The sequence below is a fragment of the Chaetura pelagica genome, unplaced genomic scaffold (genome assembly GCF_000747805.2).
Source record: "Chaetura pelagica isolate M959 unplaced genomic scaffold, ChaPel_1.0 scaffold1269, whole genome shotgun sequence".
NCBI classification, from domain to species: Eukaryota; Metazoa; Chordata; class Aves; order Apodiformes; family Apodidae; genus Chaetura; species Chaetura pelagica.
This window is the reverse complement of record NW_009954605.1, coordinates 26,191-41,589: the sequence shown is the minus strand read 5'-3', so window position 1 is coordinate 41,589 and position 15,399 is coordinate 26,191. Positions and strand designations below refer to the sequence as shown.

At 40.2% G+C, this 15,399-nt stretch overlaps 1 protein-coding gene across 1 annotated transcript in view; it reads left to right on the top strand.

The window, feature by feature from the left end:
* Window positions 1–3,246: 3,246 nt before the first annotated feature.
* The window catches only part of RPS20 (ribosomal protein S20), a 15,055-nt gene continuing 2,902 nt past the window's right edge, over window positions 3,247–15,399 (top strand). The window contains exons 1-3 of the mRNA XM_010005445.1: window positions 3,247–3,337; window positions 3,663–3,765; window positions 4,404–4,497. Of these exons, the coding sequence (XP_010003747.1) occupies window positions 3,247–3,337; window positions 3,663–3,765; window positions 4,404–4,497 (288 nt within the window). The remainder of the gene's footprint in view (window positions 3,338–3,662; window positions 3,766–4,403; window positions 4,498–15,399) is intronic.

Sequence of the window (15,399 nt, the reverse complement as noted above, 5' to 3'; positions counted from 1 at the left end):
CAAAGGAATGAGTATGCATCACAAATCAATGAATGCAGAAGAAGTGTCAGTGGGTTTTTTCTTGTGCTTAGATGTACTTAATTTCAGTAATTATGCTGTGTCTGGAGTGTAAAATATAAACTACCTGATCTCCCCATTGAAATAAGGAACCTTTTTTGTCAGGCTAAGGCTGTTAAGGGGAAGAAGGTAAATTAAGAACCTGTGCTTTTCTAAGACCCCTGCTATCAGGGATGTTAGTTGCAACTTACTAGTTTGGTATATTGTAAACTTTAATATCTGGAGTATTATAAAGAGTGCCTGGTGTGGAATATGAAATTCCCAGGTTTTGGAGCTACAGAGAGAGTTAAAAAAAGTTTTAAAACTGACAAAACATGAAGGGAGATAGATAGATAGATAGATAGATAGATAGATAGATAGATAGATAGATAGATAGATGCAAAAACGTCATAAATCAGGATAAGGATATGATTATTCACCCTTTGTAACTCATGGGTCTGTTTTAGGCAAGATAATGGAAGTACTGAAAAGGAAGATTGCTTAAAGCAATATACCGATACTCTGCTGGTGCTCAAAGTAGACACTATTGAACTACATTCTGTGCTGCTTATATCTTATCTACTATCTTTCCTAATCTGGTTGTAACCTGTCTGGGAAAGGAAGTGCTGTAGGCAGTGCTGAAGACAAAGAGCTCTGATCCATGACTTATTAGAACTGATAATCATAGATCTGTTGAGACTTCAACCCTTATCTGGAGCTAGGAAGATCTGACTGCTGTAGCTGATATTGCCATTCTGCTCAAAGACTCTGCTTCTTTTTAAGACAGGAGAAAGAGTGATGTTTCAGTCAAATTGTTTTTCTTCTTTCTCCTTCCTCCCCCTTGCTTCCATTCTGGAAAAAAAATTCCCAAAGGAGTTGAGCCAGTTTCCTGATTTCTGACACACATCTGTTCTTAGCCCCGTGAAATCCTGGAAATGAGCAACTATGTGAATTTGAGATGATTCTGTAGGTCTTTATGGTATTTGGATTGGTCATTGAAATTAATGGTTTATAATGCATATCTAAGCTTAACTATTTCTTGTTGTCCATCTTAAGGATGTTCTGTCCATCTTAAGGAGAACCACACAATGCTGGCTGGAACCAAAAACCTAAGGTAAACTCTGGAATAGTTTTCCTGTGTTTTCTCTGTCAAAATAATTACACCATATACCTAGAACTTAAGGGGGTTTTTGTGTTGCATAACTTATTTTCATAAACATGAAATATCTTACAGAAGTTACCATAAGCCAGTTACCTTTTAAAATTATTAGCTGAGGGCTCATAAGATTAAATGTTGAATAGAGGCATTGATGTGCCTTACCTTAACATCAAGCCTTACAGGGAAATGTTTCTCCAGTTTTCAAAATAATATAATAAAAAATTGATATAAAAGTTGTTAGTAGTTCCTAGATGCTTCTGTTGTATTTATTTTGCTGATCTAAGTAGCTTGTTGCTTAAACTGCTAGAAACTTGATATTTTGTGCTCAACAACACTTTGGCTTCAATAAGTGCTACTTGAGTGTCTGTGAAAAATCAAGCAACCTTCAAGTTCTTTGTTATACTTGACAGAAGAATACTGGAAGGCCAAGCCCAACTCCTGAAGCATAATCAGCTCTGCAGATGTCTCTGTCAATTTTACTGGATTCTCTTTTGAGAGGGAGTGAGAACTCTGCACAGCACACAAGATGTAGGCACATCATAGTCTGTCGTGATGATGTTCCCTTTTTTGAGTAACTTCTAAGATTTGGTTTGCTTCTTTTTTGAATGCTAGTGATCTTCAAGTTCATACTAATCAAGAAACATCTCAGGCTTGATAGCTCAGAATCCACAGTCCCATACGTTGAGGACTTTTTTTGCCCATTTTTCTCATCAATCTACCTTGAATTTCTTTCAGCCAGTTTGTAGCTGGCCCTTGCACTCCATGTCCTAAATAACTCCAGAAACAACAAATTTGTCATGCTCTTGTACTTTGTTTCTGGATGTGGTGAGCATCACAGGACCCTGTGGAACACTACTGGGTATTTTCTGTAGTTGAGAGAACTGATGCTTTACTCTTACCCTCTGCTTTAATCTTCTGATTTATTCAGCCCAGGATTTTTCTCTCCTACACGTGGCTGCTTAGTACTTTTAAACAGTTTGCAGTGAAGGAACATACCAACCCTGCTCCTTATCTGCATGCTGTTGGTGCTCCTAAAGAATTCCAATACAATTCAACACAATTGTGAAGCACAACTACTTCCAACCAAAGCAATCCTCCTAATCAAGTTGTATTTCTGTGTCTGTTGATTCCTTTAATATCTGCTAGTGTATCTTGTACAGATGTCAATAATTTAATTGGGAAAGTTATTTCTTGAAGACTTCTATGGGATATGGTCCTGGAGGAAAGAGAGGCCCAGGACACCTGGTTGATTTTCAAGGATTGCTTTCTTCAAGTTTAAGATTGGTCCAGCCCAATGAGTAGGAAATCAAGCAAAGGTGGCAGGGTGCCTCCAAAGATGAGCAAAGAGCTCCTGATTAAACTCAAACATAAAAAATAAACTCACAAGGTTTGAGAGACCGATGGGAAGTCTAGAGCAAGGAGGACTTACTGTTGGTAGGGAAGGACCAGGTTAGGGAAAATTCAAGTAAGACCTACACAAGGTTGTGAAACCTGATGGGATGCACTCACAAATGCTGACAGAGCTTGCTGCTGTCATTGTGAGGCCATTCTTGATTGCCTTTGGAAGGTCATGGTGGTCAGGAGAGATTCCTGAGGATGGGAGGAAAGCAAATTTAATTCTTATTTGCAAGATGGCCACAAAGGAGGATCTGAAAAACTTCAAGTCAGTCAACCTCCCATAAATCTGTGGGAAAGTTGTGGAACAAAATTCTGGAAGACATTTCCAAACATATTAAGGACAAAAAGGGGATTGGGAGTGGTCAGCTTGGATTTATGAGTAGGAAAGCATGCCTGATCAACCTGGAAGCCTTCTGCAATGAGACTACTGGCTGCTGGATGAGGGGAGAGCAGTGGCTATTGCATATCTTGACATAGCCTTTTGGCACTGTTTCCTATTACGTCTTATAGAGACCCTGATGAAGTTCAGGCTTGTTAGTGAAAACTGAAAACTAGCTGAGCTGCTGGGCTTTAAAGGGTTGTGATCAGTGACATGAAGTCCAGTCAGTAGTGGTGTACCCCAGAGATGAAGACTGGGCCCAGCACAGGCTAACATGTCCATTAATGGCCTGGATGATGGGACAGAATGCACCTTCGGCAAGTCTGCAGATGATGCAGAATTGGATGGAGCAGTCAATACAGCAGGTATGTGTGCTGGCACTCAGAGGCACCTTACCAAACCAGATAAATCTGCTGATGGAAATCAATACATGGAACCGCAAAACTGGGCATCTGGTGGAGGATAACCTGATGCACCAGTACAGGCTGGGGGCTGACCATCTGGAAAACAGCTTTGCAGGAAAGGACTTGGATCTTCTGGCAGTGTTCTGGCAGGCACCAAGTTGAACGTGAGACAGCAATGCACCCTTGGAGCAAAAGTGTCCAACAGCACCCAGGGACACACTATGAAGGGTGTTACCAGCTCTCTCAGAGCATCACCAGAAGAGAGTCTTCCCTTCTGCTCACTCAGACCTGGTGAGATATATCTGGAGCCCTGTGGCCAGCTCAGGACTCTTCCAGAACAAGAAAAGCATTGATATTCTGGACCAGGAGTGCAGCAAAGAGCCGTTAAGGTGATGAGGGGATTTGAGCTTTTGCGTGAGAGGAGAAGATGAGAGATGGGACTGTTCAGCAGTCCCATCTGTGGAAAGAAAAGGCTATGGGCAATCTTGTCAGTTTGTGTAAATACTGATGGGAAGAAGTAAGGATGGAGCCATCCAGCCATCTTCTCAGTGGTGCCCAGTAACAGGAGAAGATGGGACACAAACTGAAGGACAGGAAAATCCATTTGAATGCAAGAGAAAACATTTTTACTGTGAGGATGGTCAAACACTGGAACAGGTTGCTCAGAGAGACAGATTTATCCTTTCTGTTTTCTTCATCTGGACATGGGTCCAGGTTTTAAAAGAAGCCTTCTTGCTTCTAAAGCTGGCATAAAAGCTAATGAGTGTAGCTGCATGTTGCTCTCTAACTTTGTCACACTTGTATTCCTCCATATAAAATATTAGCAGAAGGCACAGGATGCTAGCAGAGCATTTGTTACAACTATTACAGAATTCTGTTAATCCAATTTTTTTCCCCGAAGTCTTAATAGAAGCTGGTTGTGTTCTTTCTTCCTCCTTCCTCACACATATAGATGCAGCACAGTTCCAGAAAAGTAGCAAGGCAGGGTTATAAGTCAGGATGAACCTTAACGGCTTCTCATACCTAGTTTATTTATTCTCTTCCTTTGTGGAACTGATCACCAGCAGCTTGATCAGCCTACAACAGAATTATTGAAGGCCTGGAGAAAGTGCTACAAGCAGGTAATTGTAGTTTATTAACATCTTGCAGTGCTTTCTGAGCAGGAAACACTTGTGAAGCCAGTGCCAAGGATCCTTTGTATGGCTGTCCCGATCAACCAGTGAACCAAATACAAGAAAGGATGTAAATTTTATTTCTGTGGACTAAATGCCTTAGCAGGGTGTGTATAAAAGCATAATGAGTTTGAAAGGCTGAACTAGCATCAATGTCCTGGTCAGCTCTCTAGGGTCTAGCAAATTTGGAAGTATGGGATCCATCCAGTATTGCATGGATTCAGACAATGCAGCACCGGTGTAAGACTGGGCACAGTGGTATTTGGGCTGTGCCCTCCAGCCCTCTGCCAGCCAGGTACACTCTTCTGAGGGCAGGACCCTGGGATGCCATGTCACAGTGGCCATTTTTTTCAAGGTGAGCTGATGTTTTGGTTTTGCTTGATGTTCCCTGTCCATAAGAAGCATAAGCTGCCTTTCAATCTTCCAGCTCTGCAGCACTGAGAGCTAGCTATTCAAAACCAGGTGGGTTTATCTCCTGACTTAAAGCAGTCTGGAGTAACCATGGCCTGCATGGAATCTTCAGCTAGTTCTCGTCAATGTCTCAGTACCTAACTACCAAATCTAGCTGCATTTCCTAATATCAGAAAGTACATGTAAAGAAAATACTGTAAAGTGCTTGTATTCTCATGACTAGTCATGAACAGCAGTGGCTCTGGACATATTAACCATATTATAGCATTATATTTTGTGCTTTCTTGGTTATACAGATAGTATTGTCTACTAACAGAAAGCATAAATTTCAACTTCCCAATTTGGCCTTTTTTTTTTTGTTTTCTTATACCTAATGGCATCCACCACCCCCAACCTCCCCTGGTGTCTCCTCTTTTCCCTCAAATGGATAACTGTGCAAAACTTGATGGGATGCAGTTAAAGAAGAGATTTTATGTCATTTTATCTCATTCAAACTGAATGCCCAAATAAGAAGCAATACTAGTTAGTGCTGAAATGGTTTTAGGTCAAAATCAATTTTTTTTCATGCTTTTCTTCACAATGAAAAGCAACTTCCACTTGTTCTCTTTCATTCTGTGAAGTGCAACAATTACTTTAGCAGTCAAGTGATTATAAGAAAGACAAGAAAATATGGCTAGAAGCATGGGAAGTAGGCAATTGTAACAAGCAGCTCCTAGGAAGAATAAGAAAGAAGGAAAAGAGAAGGCACAGAAGTGTGATTTTATCATTCTGTATTACACTTCACTTACTATAGCTATTTCTGAAGGCTTAGTGTCTTTGCTTCCCAAATAGGAATACCAACCAACATTTCATAATCACTACCTTTTTTAAAAGTAAGCATAAGGTACAATTGTGATGCTAAACTTTTCATTTGGGGATGGGCTGGGTGGGAGTATTAGTTAAACATATTTGATAATTAAGTGGAGAATGGTCATCTGTTTCTCTTTGACATAGCTTCTGGCTTCTCATCAACCAGAAGCCTCTGTAACCCTGTTCCTGGATTGCTCTGTTGTTGTTTGCTTCATTTTCCTTGGAGGCTTCTTCTGTGCACACTTACTTTTTTCTTGATGTTGTCATACTTTATCTCGATGCAGAAAGAAAGAGATAACACTATCTTCAAATGATGAAAGTACTATATAATTTAGAGGCAGGCATATCCTTAATACAGAAGGTAGGATGGGAAGCATAAAGACGTATGGGTGGCTTCTGCATTCTGTGGTGAGGTATAACTGCAGCAAAAAAACCCCAACAAAACAAAAGTCAAAAGTTTTTACAGAATCTACCAAAAATATTTGTAAATTCAGTGGGTTGTAAGTGGCTGCTTAGTATTTGACTTCTATATAAATTTTTGCATCATTAGCCCCTGTGTTTATTAATCCATGCACTAGAACAAAGATTAAAATAGGAGTAGAAAATGGTTATTTTAAAAATTAACTGTACTTTGAACATTTAACTTATACTTTAGTTTAGCCATTTATCTGCTGCAAATACCTTAATGCAGTGCTCCAAGAGCCTCTTTCTATGCTTCAGTTAACCCAGCTGCCAAATATTTGTCTGCCTGTCAAATGCAAAGCCTTGAAACCAGTTAAAAAAGGAAAATGGATCAAACCAAAACAAAGACGTCTACTGGCTTCCATCCCAGTCTGCCATCAGCCAAGGATGCATGGGACAATTTGATAGTAGAGGAACCGTCCACCCTTGGACTTCTCCAAGCATGAGACTGAGTGTCACTCCCTACCTAGCTGGCAGTTCAATAGCCTGAGTGTTCAGCAGAGCAGGGAGGTGAGTGCACTTGCCTTTGCAAGGCACCTGGGATAATAGGGCAATTCATAACTTCATAAATACTCTACTGCACATGTGTCAGGCTACAAAGAGCAAAGCAGGCTGCAAATTGGAAACATAAATGTCCAGGTCTTTTTAAATTACTCCCCCCAAAAGGGCGGAAGGAAAACCAGTTTTATTTTCAAGCCGTGTATTTTTCTCAACCACTTACTTCAAAAAGGGTGGAAGGGGTTTGATGCAGATATGGCACAAGTGAAGCTGGCCCCAGAGGCCAGTATAGAAAGTTGCACCTGAATGGCTGGAAAGGCTTTTTTAAAACAGAGGAGTTAGTAGTATATATTATATAATACAGTAGGCTTAGAGAGATATTGTATACCTTGGCCACATCCTTGTTTCCCTCTTATTCATAAAAAGTTCCAGGAAAATGGTTTGCAGGTAACACAGAAGCCACATACAAAGCATTTGAAGGAAGGTATCATTGCACTGACATGCCAGTCGATGAAGGTCACCCAAACTTCTCTTTGCATAGAAAGTGACTGAACTTCTCCAGACGTCCCTTAAAGTTGTTAATCCTTGCATAGCTTTTGGAAATGCAATTACTACTATTAGATATTTTCTAATGTAATGGGGAGAAAAAGGATATTCTTAACATTTAATTATAATGAAATTCCTGTAAACAGCTGACTATCAGAGGAAATGAATTTCTTAATTTTTTTAACATTTTCACACTTGCATAGTTTGGTTAAAAAGGTGTGTATGGAATTGCAAACAGCATTTGGAAAACTGTCCTAACCATAAAAATGAACACTACCTGGTCAATCTAGTATGAAGAACCATTTGCACAGGGAGAGAAGGGAGGTGGTAGGAGGAGGCAATGACAGAACCCAGAAACAGGGAGAGGGGAGACACCCGCAAAACCAAACCTATTTGCTACAATCAGCGAAGCTCTCATTGAAAAATAAGTTCATTCCTATGTTGTATACTACAGGGCTTTCAGGTCCCCAGCTGACTTAAAGTACAGGTCTTGAACCAGTGCTTAAAGCCAGATGAGGCCACCAATTCAGTTCAGAGTGGTCTCCCATTACCACCAGTTCTCAGTAGTCTCATCTAGGTAAAAGAAGCACAGCCTTCCCCTGCACCCATCCTTCCAAAGCCCAACTGTCTTGGCCCATCAAAATGAAAAAGTGGCTAATTTTAAATGCTCTGCAAGCCATTACTAGCCCCCAAATTGTCTGTTTGTCCGTGAGGTTTTTTTTCTTTCTTTTCTTGCTGATTGCACTATGTGCTAATTGAGATGATTAGTTAGCACCATACGTTAGTGACACAAATGATGTAGCAATGTAGACTAGGAGACAAGTAGTGGGGGATTCTTAATTGGACAAGAAATTTCTTCTATTTACAGAAGATTTTAAGACTAAAAAGCTCAGGAAAGAGAAGAATCAATCCCTGGGTATTAGCATAAGCATTTGAGCCTGCCAGAATACAGGGATTGGCACTACCTCACACCAGGAATATTGCCCAAGAATGTATGAGAAGCAGCTTTTCCTCGGAACACCCAAGTGACTCTCAAAAAGCAAACACACCTCCTGCAAGGGTGTGAGACAGGAGCCACTGCTAGAATGAAGTAGCTGCTCTCAGGAATATCTTTCAACAGTCATAATTATTGAAAGATTATTTTGTAGTATATGTCTTTTATACTTAAAAGCAAAATATTAGACCATAGTGCTGAAAAAATTGCAAGTATTACTATTTTTTCAAATTGTTTTTCAGAAGACATGGCTACTATACTCAAAACCACCTTCTGTGTACACCATGATAATTAATTTCTTTTGCCTAAAAATTAAATGCTTGACCCCAACTCTCTTAAGTGCTAATATTATTTTTTTCCTCTGTTTTAAACTGAGTAGTAGATAACACTGCTCTCCCCCTGCTCTCTGTCTGGAAAATCTGTTGCTAGAGTTTTCACTGTGCACAGAGGTGGGAATATTGAAAATGTGACTGTGCGCATCTACATATAGTTGTTCTTACAACATTTAAGTGATGGTTGCAGGGGGAAAAAAGGCTTTTTAATAGTACTTCCTGGGAGAATAACCAAGCCATATTCCATATTTGTAACAACAGTGTCTTGTAGACTAGTGTGAAAGGACTTGTAAAAATCCTGTTTTCATTAAAAGTTATGTAGGAACTTTTGATGTGTATTTAGGTGAAATACAAGTTTAATAGACTTGCTTTACTCTCCTGTAAATTGTTCTTTTAAACAGAACTGCTTGGTTGTCTGTGAAATAGCATTGCAGACTCTACAGTTGTTGTTCCTGCCCCCCTACCACAACCTCGTAATTTCTACATTGTGGGCTGCAGCTGCCACTTTGCCACATCAGCCTTTTAGAGAAATTAGCAAGCCCTTTGAAATCAAAACTTCTCAATATTTGATGCCTCATGGATCACTTTCATGTTATGTCGTGGATCCCACCAGCTGTTCTGAACAGTCACAGTGTAACGATTTCCTCAGTTGGCTAATAATTCCTGTTTCTAAAGCACATCTTTAACACCATGGTATCCATCTCCTTTAGTTCCAGGTCCTAAGTTTTATGTTACTATTCCTGTTTCTGTCAGGTTTTGAGTAATTTAACTTGGCTAGTTCACATAGGGTCAGGTCACAACAAGAGAAGCATTACTGAATTGGCATTAGTCTTTCTTTACAGACTCCAGGGTTGGGAAGGGCATCTCTTCACAGGTCCCACAGAAGTCAATTTGACACCTGGGTGTAATCTAGATAGAACTGTTAGATGCAACTAATATTCTGTTCCAATTGTCCTGTACTGTCAAGACAGTGTTTCTCCCTTGCTTTAAATCTTATTATCATCTGCAGTAAGTATTCGCTACATTTTCTGCTTCCAAATGTTCATCGTCTGAAAACTAGTTTGATCAAGAATATCACAAGAACAAAACTGATCTTAAAGGGATGAGGGAAAACTTCTCAAGAAAACAAAAATCAAACATGATGCAGTGATACATTCTATATAAAGAGAAGTTTTTCCTCTATTTGTAAGGCAGTGTGAGGTCAGGATAATTCCTTAAATTATCCCTGCTCCATGATAGAGAGGCAGCACAAGCACCGTGAAACAATTGCCTCCTACTCTGTCTCGCCGAAGAATTAGATTAGATTAAAGTGGTCTTCAGAAGAAAAAATGTGATCAGTGACTTCATAACTGGGCTGTAAAACTGCAGACAGAGTGCCATGGGCAAAGATGTATGTGGACTACATATATTGGTAAACCTAACTGCAGCTTTTTCTCCCTCAAGGACAGACACCCAACAATGCCAACACCCTGATGCTGGTAGCTTACCACAAAGTCTTTGCAGCAGGAGGAAAGACAACTCTGAAGCCCTTATTGGCACAATGTACACACCAAATTCTCAAATGTTCTGAGTGTCTGCAGGGAAGCCAGCAAGTGCTTCAAACCACCCCACGCCCTGGAAGCCATTTCCAACTCAGTTGTTAAAACAGCTCCCTGTGTTCAAAAAGTCCCGTGGATATTATTTCAATAGATGCAGCTTTTCAACTTGTGTTGCAAACTATTGCAATTTTCTTGAGCTGTCTTAACGTTTTCAAAGTAAAACAGATCATGGCAAATAGTGCCAAGCAGCGCTGCCTCAAGTGGTCAGATCTGGATTGAAGAGATTTGGGTAGCTTAGAATACATTTTTTATACTTGATTAACCTTTCCACACCTTTTCACACGTCCAAGGTGATTTCCAAAATGAAAACTGGATGCAAATATACCAGGGTTTTTTTTGTCTGGCCATTAGTTCTTTCACTGGATGCTGGGGACTTTTTGCAGAGGAATTGCATGCCCCCCTTTTGGAAACATGGCCTGGATACCAACAGATGGTTCAGTAGGAATGTGAGTGTAAATAGTGTTTGTGAACAGAATACCCAAACCAGCATGTTCTGAGAGGATGTTTGCCCAAAACCTGATAACGCTGAGAGGAAATTAACAGTAACAAAGCTTTCTTTAGACAATGATCACCCAGATTAAACAGTAACCAGGGGATTACATTACAAAAAAACTTTTGAGAAAATAAGTTAGCTTGAAAAGCAGCACAAGAATTTGTGATTGTTAGAAGAAAGCTTGGGGCGGGAACACAATACCAGAGCAGCAGGTGCTATTACTTCTAAGGCATCTTCATTATAGGACCACAATAAGCAGCTGCCACTCCTCTCCCAGTACAGGTTAAGGGATGGACAAGATGAGGTGCAGAAGGAGGGACCTACCTCTCAGGAGTGCATGTGAGAACTTGCAGGGTAAGCTTTCACTGGTACATGGATTAGCCACCTAGGTAACATGCCCATATCTCCAACAAGGATGTAGAAACAGGGGAATCTGCACTCCCAAAGTGGGAGTTTGGATTTGTAACCCATGCTTCTCATGAGAGAAGGGATGTGCATATAGAGCTGTGTGAATCACAGAATGGTTTGGGTTGCAAGGGACCTTAAAGATCATCTAGTTTAAACCCCCCTGCATGGGCAAGGACACCTCTCACTAGACCAGGCTGCTCAAAGCTCTATCCAGGCTGGTCTTGAACGCTTCCAGGGATGGGGCATCCACAGCTTCACTAGGAAACACGTGCCAGTGTCTCACCACCCTCATAGCGAAGAATGTCTTCCTAATGTTTAACCTAAATCTATGCTCTTGCAGTTTAAAGCCATCACCCTTGTCCTATCCCTATATGGATATATGTAGGTAGCTATACACCCATTTCCTGTAGCCCCCTCCAAGTACTGGAAGGCTGCTATATGGTCTCCCCAGAGCCTTCTCTTCTTCAGGCTGAACAACCCCAACTCTCTCAGCCTGTATTCATAGGAGAGCTCCTCCAGCCCTCTGATCATCTTTGTGGTGATCCTCTGGACTTGCTATGTCAGCTCCATGTCCTTCTGCTGTTGGGGCCTCCAGAACTGGACACCATCCTCCCATTGGGTCTCAGAGTCTCACTTGACCTGCTGGCCACGCTTCCTTTGATGCAGTCCAGGACACAGTTGGCCACCTGGGCTGCAAGAGGACATTGCTGGCTCATGTTGAGCTTGGAGGAGAGAGATGATGCAACCAAGTAACTTCAAGTTAACCCAAGAGTATCAGTACATAAATTAAGACCAGGCAGATGCTGAAGCCCTTCGTAAAAGGCTTGGACACAGTTTTCATTGGATTGCTGCTGACTGGTTTAGATACTCTACCACCCATGGATGATTTCCTGAGAAGCCTCCAATATGATCCTGCTTCACATGGACTTTATGACTGTAAGTTCAAATGTTAAAAAACCCAATAACAAATCTTTACAAAGTGTGTTCAGATCTCCAAGAGCTTGGAAAAGGAAGTGATTTACAAGTAAGAATTTATTTTGGCAATATGCTAACCACCTTTGAAAGCAAAGACTAGAGGCATTAGGCTGCCATATTCCAGGTAGCTTCCAGGGAGTTGCCCACATCAAGTAACCACTTTGAAAATTGTCAAAACATATAGACATGGCACTTCAGGATATAATCTAGTGGGCATGGTGGGGTTTTTGTGTTGGTGGGTTGCCACAGTCTAGGAGGTTCCTCCAATGCATTGATCCCCTCCTGGGTGGACAGTTGGACTCTAAGAAGTCTTCTCCCATCATGACAGTTCTGTGAACTCTTCAGGTACAAAGGTAGACTGATACTAGCATCTACTCTTGAATTATGACTGCTCTAGGACTACAAGAACATTAGGAGATTTCCTCAAATAAACTTAGCACAATTAAATGCAAAGGTATTAAGAAGCTGAAGAATCAGGTGAGCATTCATTTTGCACAAAGGAAAGATGATGAGGCTAAAAATAAGCAAACTACCAAAAACCTGACAAGAACGTTACTCCCTACATATATATATTTAATTAATAGAAACTAAACTACTAATTTGGAAGTATAAATTGGATCTAACTGTTTTTACTATAAGATAGTGGAAAATACATGGATAACAAAATAGTTAGTTCATGATTCAGGACTGTTTCTGAAGGACAAAGTGGTCAAAAGAAGGGAGGAAAAGCCTCCCAGTAATCTATAAAACAAAGTTAGAAAGCGCTATGAATGCACATGGAACGATATTCTGCATGATAAATCATGAAATCAGGTATTAAACTGTTTCTGCTACAGACTACTAAGTCATGTTAAAAGCATGTCTTGCATCTTAATCATTTATCTTCTTCATTACGTGACCTGAGGAAAACACTCCTGGAAGCTTTGTCTAAAAAGCAAATGCCAACAGCGTTTGTGAGTCCAAATTCTCAATTAATAATTAAATATAGCATTAGCTGGGAAAAAAAACAACAAACAGAACCCAATATGAAACCAAAGGAAAAACAGACATGATACAAAATATTGATTAGAAGCGAAGAATAGTCAGGTGGGGAAAAAGTGGTATTTCTAATGGATTTTTACACACCTGAATAACACAAGAGAGTATTTTCATAGTGTATCTCAGAGAAAGCAGAAAGTTTAGATACATTGCTGCTCCATACTTGTGGAGATAGAAAAAATTCTAACAGTAGCTAAGGAAAGCCTTAAACATAGGAACAGAAGTAAAGCGTTTTTTACATCAGCAGCTCCAGATAGCTTGCATCCAAGAATTTTAAGAGCTGGCAAAGGAGACTTGTGTGCTGTTAATGTGGATTTTCCATAAGCTTTGAGAAATCTGGGGAAGCTCAATAAAAAAAAATCTCAAAGAGAGCTGAGGTGGTGCCAATAGTAGGAAAAAAAAAGTAAGAAAGGAACAAATTCAGGAACTTACTGTCAACGTTGCATTAATCCCAGAGAAAAAAAGCCAACCCACAAACCTGACTTCTTGATAGAAGAACCAGAAATAAATGAGAAAATTCTACTTAAATTACACGACTTGAATGTACGGAAAAACTATCTTTTCAGATTGTCTTTTTTTCCTCATGCATTTATAGCACACATTTGGTAGGCAATAGGAACAATGTGGATACAACACATTTGTGCATTGACTTATTCAATTCAGGACACAGAGAAACCACCATAGTTATGCACATACAGTTCACAGTAAGCAAAAACTAGGGTTACAGATCTGTGTCATCCATGAGGAATCAGACACATTTCTAATTGAATCCCACAGGAATTGGGTCTTGGCAGCAAGCTACTCAATATTTTATCTGCAGATAAAGGTTTTTAAGTAAATAACGTAGCAAGATTGCTGATTTTGAACCATCTGGATTACTGGAAAATTTAATGCTTCAGCATGATTAGTGTGAGATCATGTATTTAAGACTGATGAATATGAAACGCTTGTAGATGGAAAACTTCCTCAGGAAGTAGTTGAAATAGCTGATAACAAAGTAAACAAGGGTTCCTTATGCATAATTAAGTTCAAAATTGGTAATGTAATTATTAAATGGCTCAAAAAACAAACCAGAACCAAATGCTGCTTTCCTTGCAGGGAGGAAGTGGCCAGAGAAACTGAGACTGTCAGGAAAACAGATTTTTCAAGTGCTCATCTCCATTGGCAAAAGGCCTTGAGGCATTTCAGGAAGCAGCAACAGAATGACAATTCTGTGTCCACGTTTATTGGAACAGCTTTATCAGAATCATGCATCTAGTCCAAGAAGTTATTAGTAAACCAGAGATTTCAAAGAGCAACTACAAATGATACAAGAACAAAACAAGTCTAAGACTGAACAATACCATGGAGTAACTGGCATACAAGTTAACCCAACCACATGAGGTTTAAGGACCACAAGAAAACCCATCAAACATTTGGTAGAGGAAAAAAGTTACATTAAGTGCAGTGTGATGATCAAAAGTAAGTTCATATTAGAATACCAAACAGGCTTTTTTGAATAACTGTATTAACTACTAAGTTTCCAAAGGTGGCAGGAGTTTTGCTAACGTTATACACAGGTATGACCCCAGCACAGAACAGGATAAATATAATGAAAACATTATTTTTAAAAGATAATGACAGTAACTTTACTATGCCTTCATTCCACACCAGGTAACACCCGTTTCTGCAGTTCAATACATCTGCCCAGCAGTGATGCAAGCAGGAGCAGGCAGACTCCCAGCAAAACACTTGTTTTGGGGCAGACAGCTGCCAGTGCCCGGGCCAAATCTGCGGCTCCTCTCATTAAAAAATCATCCCTCCAATGCCTGGCCTGAATGAATAAAGTTACTCCAATTAATAAAATATATTCAAGTTCTCAAATTTAAGAATGAGCCACACCAACATTTTTACTTAACGCTTCTTCTGTTCTCGCGGCCCTACTTTTAGCAACGCCTAAAAAGGAAAAAAACCAGAACAAAACAAGCGAAGAAGAAAGGTGCAGAAGGGCACCCGGGAGAGCCAATGCCTGGCCTGAATGAATAAAGTTACTCCAATTAATAAAATATATTCAAGTTCTCAAATTTAAGAATGAGCCACACCAACATTTTTACTTAACGCTTCTTCTGTTCTCGCGGCCCTACTTTTAGCAACGCCTAAAAAGGAAAAAAACCAGAACAAAACAAGCGAAGAAGAAAGGTGCAGAAGGGCACCCGGGAGAGCCAAGGAGCCCTGCCCGCTCACCGACCCCCGCTCCCCCCCAGCAGA